This window comes from Xiphophorus hellerii, chromosome 20 (genome assembly GCF_003331165.1).
Source record: "Xiphophorus hellerii strain 12219 chromosome 20, Xiphophorus_hellerii-4.1, whole genome shotgun sequence".
Taxonomy (NCBI): Eukaryota; Metazoa; Chordata; class Actinopteri; order Cyprinodontiformes; family Poeciliidae; genus Xiphophorus; species Xiphophorus hellerii.
This window is the reverse complement of record NC_045691.1, coordinates 1782899-1794807: the sequence shown is the minus strand read 5'-3', so window position 1 is coordinate 1794807 and position 11909 is coordinate 1782899. Positions and strand designations below refer to the sequence as shown.

Sequence of the window (11909 nt, the reverse complement as noted above, 5' to 3'; positions counted from 1 at the left end):
AGAAAAAAAGCAAAAAATCGAACATTAAAAGCAGCCAACTAATCATTTCTCAGAGAGATTCAACTCTTCATTAACATCATTTATTTTCAACAACCTCTCCTGATGTTACTCTGCAGGAGGAAGGAGAAATTCACTCAATCACTTCCTCCCTGCCCGTTTTCCTCCTCCATCTCGCCGCCTCCAGCTCGCCTACCGCAGCGTTACAGAGGCCACCCAGAGGGACGCAACCTGGCACCCAGAGTCACATGACAGGAAACACACATCAGACATGTTTTCATGTTTCTGCAATGTGTGCTATGGAATAGCTGAAATCATACACAGCAAAGGTTTAGAGAAGATCAGAAATTAAAGCGAACAGTCAATATATACAATTTGCATCCTTTAAGTTAATTCAAGATTATTTGTGTAGCACATTTCAGAAACAAGGTAGCTTAAATTCCTTTATATCATAAAAAACAGCCAGAAATTATGAAACAAGCAATAAACGTTACATTTTGTCGAGTGCCATCATCAAAATCATCAATGGAATCATACATGTTGGTCAGTGTGTTTCATTAACTGTACATGTAGATGTACTCAGATCTTCTATTGAAAACCACCTGGTTATTCCACCAAATACTGATTAAACATTAGTATTGTTGTTTCTAAATGAATATGAACTTGTTTTCTTTGCATTATTTGAGGTCTGAAAGAGCTGCATCTTTTTTGTTATTTTGACCATTTCTCATTTTCTGCAAATAAATACAAAATTTTGTTTGGAATTCCAGAGACATGTTAGTATTTCATAGAATAAAAGAACAATGTTCATTTTACTCAACCATATAAATATAAAGAGTAAAATCAGAGAAACTGGTCATTTTAAGTGTTCTCTTAATTTTTTTCCACAGCTGCATATTGAACGAGTTCTGCCCTGGGGGCAACTGCTGAAACTTTTCACCTCGAGTTCTTGATGATCCAGCAATGTTCTCAAAAACGTTTCTGTATCTGATGCCTTAATAATGCAAAGCAGTGATGACTGCATGTTTTGTTTCTCAAGGTAATCACTGCAAATGGAAATAATATCAAGCACATTTGTTCCTCTGTTAGGTTGTTAAAATGAAGTTGATTCATTTAATAAATTAGTTTTTGAAACATTAAGGTTTTAAAAACTAATCTAATATGAAAACAGCTTCCACCAGCACACCAACTTGGATAATTGGATGTGTGTTGTATAAAATGCACAAACAAGTATTTCCATCTGCACAAAGAGCTGCTTTCCTCAGTGCATGGGCACAAAACTGGTAAAGATGCACTGATTGCTAATCAACAACAACTGGCCCTCACGCAGAGCCGCTAATGAAAAGTGGGAGTGGAGACAATAGAGAGATGAAGGATTATGGAGAGGAAGCGTGAATACTGCAAGAAATGCAGCCAACTTAGAGAAGAAAACATAAAAAACAGTTAGGGAAAAGAAGTTTGAAGCTAAATGAAGACTCTGAACTGCATTTAGGTGAAAAATGTCACTTTAAATTTGGCAAAAGATAGATCAGCTGATGAAAAAAGTTCAATGCCAATTTTAATAGTTAAAACACCAAATATATCTTAATTTTGCTTGAATCCTCACACTGGAAACTGTTTTAGCAACAGAAGTGTGCCATGCAGCATTGCAGTTTGGTTCATCACCTTCCAAAGCTGCATTATCTTTGGAATATTTTGCATACACTCTACAAAATCTGCAAATAAGACAATTTTCTGCAAATAATTTGGAATCAGATTCCACCGGAAATATTTTTAATAGCATGTTAAGCAGTATTGCACCTAGCTTCCAAAGATACACTTTTTGTTTTTCAAATACAAAAAAATTTACTATTTGGTGATTAAAAAAATATTTAGAGTTTTTTTTTTTTAAAGGAAAACCCATATAAACGAAGCTGCGAATAGGCAGCAGACAACTACATCATCTGAAGCTCACTGGGAAACGTGACAATCAAGTCTGTACGAGTTTTACTTTTTCAATTATTTTTGATTCAAGGCCAGCAGGCATCAGGATAAACTGAAAAATATTAAACCTGGAAATCAGTACGAGCCTTTAGATCTGCAATCAAAGCAGCCAATAAAATTCAATACTTTATTTGATCCCAGAATCTGATTTCACCTACATTTAAAACCTGCAGTCATGTGGCAGCTGTCCTCATGCAGGACAGCGCACCTGCAGAGCCATCAGTACAAACATGTGAGCAGAAGCCTCATAAAAAGGTTTTATCCTGGGAGCCGATTGTCTGGTGAAACATTGGCCTCTCGAAACTGATCGGTGTTACTGCCCACAGAGGGAACAAGGTATCTGCATTAGCTTTTTTATTGCGCCACATTACGACCCCAGAGAGATACTTGAAGATGTCGCATAGTGTCAAGAAAAATAAATTTCTCTAATAAAAGTCCTGCACATTTTCTCGCAGAGGAAGCCCTTACCTTACACTTTATGTGTGCACTACAGGTCAATTTCAGTGTTTTATTGACATTTTTATGATGTTTTTTACTCTTGATAAACATGTGTGATGTTAAAATGTATATCTTTCCCTACTATGTTGGAAGTATTTCACAAATTTTTTTGCTCATCTTCACTCTAACCTTGGATTTCTAAACCATTTGGGATAAAAAAACTAAATAAACATGAAATTCCCCTGAACCTGATGAACTATCTGTTATGAATTATGAAGGTTATAATGAAGGAAAGGGATGATATGGGTCAAGTTTACAAGTAAGATTGAACTTGTTTTCTACAATGGAGCGTTTCTATTAACCCTGTCGGAGAACAAATTGATACATATTTTTTCCTGCCATTCTCCAAGTTTAGCAAACTTTGGCCCTGATACCATTCAATTCAACGTATTTATACAAAGACAAATAACAACAAATATAATCTAAAGAACAGCTGTTTCTTCTTTAAAATTCTCTCCGTCTCCATCAATGAGATGAGGAACATGAAATGGAGCTGTCCTAAATTTAGTTTATAACCTGCAATAAGTTATTTTGATACCATGTTTTAGTGACTATTAGCAATGCATTCATCAGGAAATTATCAAATTCTGTAATTTTGTTCCCAGAAACCTGCAACACACTTAGGAAAAGTGAAACATGCACATATTGTCTGTATTTTTTTAAAATTGAGTAGTACAAAATATTTTCTGGAATGGTGTATTGAGGGGTTATTTGTTTGTAAATAGCGGATGCATATGCATTTTGCACAGATAAAGGCTGCTGAGCTACAGGCCACGCCCCCTGTGGATTGGTTCTGCAATCCTAGCTGCATGTTCTGAAAGCTCACACAGTCATGTGAAGGAGACTGGTGATAGCACGTTGATCACAGAAATTCAGAAGATAAATGGAGGATCAAACATGTACGTAAAGAAATCAAATTTAATTTATTTGGATGATGCACATTAATTGACATTTATGTAAATGTGCCAGAATTAGCCAAAAGGCTATTTTTCATCTGTTGTCCCTGGACAATGCTCAGTTTGTTCTTTGGTCCTGTTTACTTAAATGTTTTTGAGTAAAAAAAAAGAAAAAGAAAAGTTCCTTACTACTTTTTACCAAAATACCAGCCCTGGCCAAGCACTAGAACAAAATATCAGAAATTAAAAAGTAGGAAATTAGCCTTTAGATTCTTTCCAGCTGGTACTGAAATCATGGCTGATCCACTTTAATTCACAGGATAAAGTTTTGTTTGCAAGACATTTTAGTTTTTTGGTATAATGATCAATAAAGACTAAAGTTTAATATTCAAAAATGCTGATGGTCTGATACACATGGCACTTTAGGAACCCTCAAATCAAATTCTAGATAAATCCAGTGCGACCAGAAGAGGAAGTCTATAGTAACTTTAAACGAGGGTCAGTGATTTGACCCCAGAATAAAGTGACATGTTTCAGAAAGAACATGAAAATCCCCTGAGGAACATCCACTGCCTGCAGGAACTTTGACTGACCTGCTTCCATTTAGACACAAACTCCATGCACAAGGCCAGGCTTTATCAGTTTTCTTCCAAATATTTATGCTACTTTTATATTTTCAAGCTGTGCTGACTTCTAATTGAAAAATTCAAAAACAGAAAAATGTTAAAGTGTTTGCAGATGCGAGGGGAATAAAACGACAGCAGATATGGTAGAAGGACTCAGTGCGCCAGAGAGGATCTCACCTGAGGTGGCGGAAAAAATGGAAAACTCAGCTGCAGTGACAATTATTCTGTTGCCAAAATTTACTTTTCTCACATTTTGAATATGGAAGAGAAAACTAATGATAGTTGATAGAGGGAGACGAACGGAAGAAATGCTTAATCTTTAACCATTTTAGCTGCAATTTCAAAGTAACTTCAACATGTTTTAGAGTAAAAGCAACAAATCTGCTCAAAAGATTTTAAATATAAGAACTTAAGACATTTTTTACATTTGGTATATTAGGGAAAGGTTAATTATTTTAATTACTTAAAGCACAGGGGGGTTTTCTTTCAGAATAAAGTCTTATTTGTGGTTCAGTTTTCACAGACTCACCTATTCACATATTTTTCATTTTTCTGTTGAACGTAACTCAAAATAATTTTAGAAAAATCTGATTATTTGCAGATTTTTTGACAAAGCGTAGCAATGTTAAAAATAAGTTGCAGCTTCTTTAAAGAACGTGTTGTTCTGACATTGTGTTAAACCTCTCCTGCATGCTTTAATGCAGCAAACTGGCAAATCTCCTGCCTTTGTAGAGGCAACCATGATTGCCAATGATGTCAACACATTTGAAAAGCAGAGTCTGGCAGCAACTTTCCAGTTTAAATGCTGTTAAAGCTACAAAATTGCATGAAATTAGTAGCAAAATCAGCCTACAGTCAAACCTTCCAACCTAATGCTATCTATTTTAAATTAAGAAAAGGAGTTAGACTTTTCATATTTTTGCAAGAAAGAAACTGATTTGCGCTAATTCCCCCCGGAATATGTTACACTATCTCACATAATATCTACACTGCAGCCGTCAAAGTGTCTTGAAGCAGGAAATAAACCTCCACCTGCTTGTTTTCTCTGAGCCATGGAGGATAAAAGAGTCAGAAATGTCAAGCCAGTCCAGCGGCTGAGAGCTTCAGGGGAAAATGAAACACCAACAGGAAAAAAGCTGAAAAGAGACACTGATCCTCTTACTGTCACTTCAGTTTTTTCCACTTTCTAATAAAATGACAGTCTGAAACATGAGGATACAGCAGATTTGTAGTGGACACGTCCCTCTTGCTCTAATTCGACGCTCTTCGTTTCATTTCTGGCATATCCGCATGAGCATCTAATGTGCGAGCAGATTGGAGTTCAACAAGCTGCAGACGGAAACTGCTGATGGGAATTAAGCTGTCAGCTTTGGCTTCATGATTTATCTGGTTGTCCTCTGAATTCTCTGTTTTCTGTCATCGAGGAAAAGGTTTAAACATGAGGTCTTAACTCCATCTTTCATATTTTCCTCCTCTGCTTCCTTTGGCTTCCTGTTTTAAACATTGAGTTTGTCTTTTTCTTGCGTCATGTGCTCTCCTGTCTTTCTGCTCCTCTTCTCTGTTTCTACCTCCACCCCCTCACACACCTATCTCTCTTCTTCATCTCTGCCTTATTCCCTCCTTATCTCACCTGTCAACCCTCCCACACCTGTTCATGCATTACTTACACTTTGCTTCAGAAATTCTCTGTGAAGTGTCCGCCTTCCTTGACCTCCACATCTATATAAAGAGGCTGATGCACATGAAAGTGCATTGGACATGAAATGGCAACAACATGACAAACTGCCCAACATGCACAAGACAACCCTCACACACACACCCACACACACACACACACACACCCCCCCACACACACACACACACCCTACAGCAAGCCCAGAAGACCTGCTTAAAGAGACAGGCACTCTGACTTTAATACACAACCTAATGAATATGAATTCAGAAACTTTTTCTCATAAAATGGATGCAACATAATTACATTCTCGTAATTCCTAGGAGAAACAATGAGCCATTTTAGCAAATGTAATTGTTGACTTGAGTAAACTTCCTGAATTTTATTCAAGAAAACACTTCCAGAAAACACCGAGTTCCTTTAAATCAAGATTAAAAGCCCACCTGCTTAGAGTTGCTTTTGAACCATAATAAATGAAACATTGACCAAAATTTGAATATGTAATGACAATTTTGAAATCAAAATGTAATATAAACTGGGTATATTTGTTGGGATTTTCTAGTAAACTGTTTCAGACATTATTTAAAATTATACATTTGGGGGAAAAAATGATTGTTGTCCCTTGTTCAGATTATTGATAGGCTGTACTACAACATCTTTCCCCATGTTTATGTTGACAACACACAACTTTTATTCTTTATCACAGTACTGTCTGCTACACTCAGAGTAAAACGACTGCAACTAGCAACCTTAAAATATACATTAAGGTCTAATAAATAAATAGACTAAACCAAAATAAAAAAACTACAGAAAAAGTTTGAAATTTTCACATAAATTTCACAAGCTTCCCGCAGGCATGAGAATTAAAAACCTTTCGCAGAAAAGCAGACAGTTTTTTTTAAAACCTATATTTAAAAAAAAGCGTTGTCTTTTTTACGTGTTGAAAGAGAAACAGACAAGCCACTGAAAGAGGAGCTTGTTTTTCTGTGAATGTCTGACATCTCTTTGTGTTTCTTTCAAACATCTGACATCTCATTTTGATATAAAACTTCTCACTTGGAAGTCCAACATATTCCAGGCAGTTATTGTTGTAAATCGGAGGTTGTGTTGTGTTCACACCCAGTGGGAGCTCAGAGCGTCACTGGGTTTCCATGAGTCTGACACATACAGCAGAAGCTGTCCACTCTCCTATTGATTTCCTTATCAGGAACAGACACACAGACGATGTTGGGAATGAGCTCTGGGGCAACAAAAAGCTCCACAGACACACACAGTCTGACATTAACACACACTCTGGTGCTGCTGCTGGGTCTAATTCTTGGACTAAAATCAGCTTTATGATGACCAGGGAGACTTAGAAAAATGTGGCACAATTCCTGGGGAACTCACACACACTCAAACGTATTCTCTGTGAGGTATCAACGGGCCACTGGCTGACAGAGGCTCTCCTGGATCTCTGCTTCACCCCACTGAGTCTTATCTATGATAGACAGAACACACACACACACACAGATGTCAAAATGCCCATACAAGATGCAACACACACTCAAATACAGCCGACCTTCAATCTCTGCAGGGCTGCTACACCTCGGCTTTCTCTTTCACAAGCATGTGAACAGAGTCCATTCTTTAGGCCCTTCAAATTCACATAAATCATCTCATTTATCTCACACAACTGTAGTTGACCCATTATGCCTCCTTGAACAGGATAAGATCTATGGTCTTTACAAAACATTACATTTTTTACATAAAATCATTCTTACATTATGAGACTTTATTCTGCTCAGTTCGGCTTATTTGACCTGTTTTAGGGTCTCCTGTCACTTTGAATAATCCGTGCGGGCAACGGGCAGTCCCTGCTCATTTGTGCTGTAATATTCCAAAGGTTTTTGAAATGGCTCATTTTCCAGACATTATATTAACTTATTGCTTAAAAATGGTTAGGTGTTATTTTTTTAAGTGTTTGAATCGTTTTTAGCAAATGCTGTAGATCAATTCCAACTCCTGACTCACCACCAGAGGGCGTGTGTCTGAGTGAGATGATTTTATATCCAAACATGGGCAGTTTAGTTAAATATCTGTCTGGTTTATAGTTATAAAGAAAAGATGGCACTGGGGAAATGATTCTTGGAAATTATGATTGATGGACTTGAACTTCCTCCTTCTTTTTCTGCTGTTTGGTTCTGCTCTGCACCCATAGCTGCTTTTATATTACAAAAGTACACAAAACTTTGTCAATATTCTGCAGATGCCGAAAAAACACAATTTTGCAATTGCGGTGTTTCCATTAAATAACGTAATAAGAAAACACAATTTACAAACAAGAGTTATTTAAAAAACATGCTGCACTATCTTCCATCTACCACTTCCTGTTGTCTTTATTCATCATTTCCACCAGTAGTAACAGTTGGTTGTCGATCACATGACTTGTGTGATGCATAAAAAGTGTTTTGATTACAAATTTGCAAAATACGTTAATTTTGATACGTCCACCTCATTCTAGTGTAAAAAATGTTTAAGTACAAAACATTTATAGGCATGTATCCTTTAAGCGACATTATTTTTGTAGTTCCAATTTGTGTAATTCTATGGTCAATGAAACTGAGCTACCACTGAGCTTTTGTGAATTGGGATTATAGTTCAGGTGTTATTTTAGCTTTTGAGATGCTAATCAGCTGATCCCAGTGGTAAAAACAATACCCTGTTGCCACGGTTACGTAAAATTTCTTCCAGGTGTAAAACCAGAAGCCAGAGGGAATAATTGTTAATTGTTAAACGCCTCAACCAAACAATATATGAACAAACGTCTAGAAAAACAGAGCTGCTCCAACATGATAGCTCTGCATAAAAGATGTATCAACATCATTTCCCTTTTTTCATCACTTATTCCAAGGATTTTTGTTATATAATTATGCCGTTTTGTGTAAAGTATGGGTGAAAGGGCGCATTTTCTAAAAAAGACATTCACCCAACAGATGCTAGTTTGTCTCCAAATCTAAAAAGGTAGCATAATGTGTTGATCTGGCCAACAGGGCTGAGTTATGGAGGCTTTCCATGCATGAATGAACACGTATGGGACAGAGACGTACAGAGCGTACAGGCGGGGCGTTGTAATATGAGCAGCATCTCTCTCCAGATTCCCCCGTCACACCTGACTGAGCAACAGTAATTAACCCTGATTTCACTTAGCAGACACACACATACACACACCTACACAAAAAATCCTCACGACACCTTACACATGACAACACACCCCTGCATGTATAGTACCCACACCAAACAAATGAAGCTGCACTAAAGCAAATCAACAACACAGGAGTGACAAGAATGAGGGAAAAGGGACAAAAAGTCAAAGTGGAAATGAAGGATGATGACACATTTATGCAAATTGGAGGAAGGTGTTTTCATGCGTGTTTTCATTTTCCCTTTCCTCTTTTGTTCGCTGCGTTGGCATCGGTTATTCCCCTGGCAAGAAGCATGGCCGACAACACCTGAGCTTCACCCACCCACACACACAGAGCAACACACTGAATACACACTCGTTATGGGATACGTTCAGTGCTGTGAGCTTCGGATGCTCTCGTGAGTCGATAGTGTGATTCTGCAAACAGATGGTAATGACAGTTCTGTCCCTGGACGACCGTCTAATCATCAGAGTGGCGTCGCTAACACACGCAATCCAACTTTTCTGACTCTGCAGGCTAAAACATCCTTCACAACAAATAAAGTTAACAGCGTAATTCCAATTAAAGAGACATTTACTTTAGATAATATTTCCTGTCTTTAATTACTCTGCCTCCGGATGTGATCTGATTTAATTTATATTTTGAGTTAGGCGTTGTAAAGTTTGCCTGTAGCCATCAGACTTTACAACGCCCAACTCTGAGCGTCTTTAATATTTCTACTTATTTGTTTATACATATCAATATATGTGTTTGGATGTGTAGTCAGAGGCAGGAGTGGTGGGATTGTGATGTGATGTGCTGCAGATTTCACTCATCAGTTCATAATGATAATATTCCACCATTGTTTACGTCCTGATTTACAGCATTTGGCTTCTTCTGGTGCAGATTTATGATGAACATCAATGACATAAAAGCTGGATAACATGCGACATGACTAATCAGACTGCAGATGCTTTGAAAACAATCAGATATGCGATTTAGCTACATGTGAAAGTGGGACAAATCAGATTTTTCTTTTAGGTGAAAAGATCAGAATTGGTCCAATCAGACTGCTGTGAAAAAAGTCGGATTTGGGTCACATTCAGCTACTGTGTGAACATCACCTAATCTTTAGCTCCCTTTATAGATTCAAGTTACTTCCAACCAGAAGAAACATGTTGGTAAAGTTAGTTAACTACTTTAACCTAATATACATCTGAAAGAGGCATGAATAGTTTTGGGATTGAATATTGTGCTTCTAATGTAATGAACATTAAAATAACTTATATTTGTGGCTCAATGTGAAGATTTCCAACATTAAAAGTCAAACTTGTTTATCAGGATTTATTTGACACAGTTCTTCTGGTGAAATAAAGTACTGCTTATCTTTCAGAATAATAAAAAGGTGCATTTGTGTATAAGTTGAGGCAAAAATAGTTTTTTATAAACATCTAAAATGTTTGGATCTTCTTCACAGTTTGAGTGAAAAACGGATCAAAAACATGAACAGAGAGGACTCATTGTGGGTTCCCACTTTCTGGAAATCTTTTCAGTATTCCATCCTCAGCTCCCTCACAGCTCTAATGGGCCGCAGCCAAACATGCACACATCGACACAAACAACCAGGGCTTGTTTCTCACTTCCAGAAGAAACAGTCCCACTTTGCTGCATACATAGTAATGAAGTGTGTGGATCTCTGCTGTCTTTCCATGCCTTTTATTTCACCTCTGCGGTCACATTTACGTACCTTTAACAATCAAGTCGGCGTAGTTGGAAACTCCGGATCCGCCATCAGATCGGATGACGCAGCGGTAGCGGCTGGTGCTACGCTGCGACGTGTCACCGACGCTCACCGTCGCAGAGAAGCGGCGGTGGTTGACCACCCTGGTCACCATCAGCGCCGTGTCTTTACCGTTCCACTGCTGGAAGATGGGAAATCATACTTGTTGTTGTGGGTGTTCCACTTGTTTTCCATGTTAAGGTATTAATATTAACTGGATTTACAGTGCAACCGTTAATATTTGCTAAAATAACTGCTGTTCTATCAGTGTTATTCTCTACCCTGTATGGTTTTACCAAAGCAATCCATGAATTTACAGAATATGTGCATCATGAAATTAAAACAAAGACTCTGTATTTATGCCTGGAAAAAACTAGAATCAATTTTCTCTGAAGAAGTCAACCTGAAAACTAAAAAAAATGCCACTTTCTGCATGCAATCTGCAGATTAAATCTCTACAATCCTGACGGACCATTCAGGAAACGATGCTTTTCCCCCCAACAGACCCTCAGCTGGGAGAGTTAACAGTCCCAGTTCCACACTTTACCCTCCAGTAATCTCCTGGGTTTTGTGTTCTGCTCTAACAATAATGCAAACTTGCACATGAATGTAGACTGAAATTAATACATTGCCATGACGACACGCAGCATGAACATGTTGACAAACACGCGTAAGAAATGTCACTGGTGCAGAAATGGAATCACCGGTGCAAAACAGAACAAGATTTAGTTTAATCTGTTCACAAAATGGAGCTCAGAAACATGGAGGTTTTACATGAAACTGATTTTATGTAGTTTGTATGAATCTAATGAGAAAGAACTGAACAATATTACATTTGAATTAAAAGGGATTGAACTAAAATGGCAGAATAACTGAGTCAACTTCCAAGCTACAACGAGTAAAAGAGCTTAGTTACTGTAACATGAATAAATTAGAACTGCAGGTTGGTTAAGATTAAATTATTAGCCTGTAGAAAACCAGAGTGAATTGGACTGAATTACAACATAGACACATTGTAACGTGGCTGATGATGACTACCATTAGTTTTAGCTTTCAAATTGTCAACATAATGTAATAAATCTTAAATGTATGCATGATATATAAAAGAAAAAGGGACACAATGCTTTGCTATTAAATGTCAACAGTATTAGCAACTAAGCAATAAGGTTCACAAGCTACAGACCTTATTTTTTTATTTTTAAAAAAATAAAAAACATTGAGGGAGAAGGAACGAGGTCACTTATGCTAGCTTGACTTTGACAATCCTACCATGTAGATGTGCTGTAGGATTTG

General features: G+C 37.4%; 1 protein-coding gene across 11 annotated transcripts in view; it reads right to left on the bottom strand.

The window, feature by feature from the left end:
- Positions 1-11909, bottom strand: part of ptprt (protein tyrosine phosphatase receptor type T) — a 334801-nt gene that overhangs the window by 228417 nt on the left and 94475 nt on the right. For all 11 annotated transcript variants that reach the window (XM_032549166.1, XM_032549170.1, XM_032549167.1 and 8 more), the window contains exon 7: positions 10584-10758. In XM_032549166.1, the coding sequence (XP_032405057.1) occupies positions 10584-10758 (175 nt within the window). The remainder of the gene's footprint in view (positions 1-10583; positions 10759-11909) is intronic.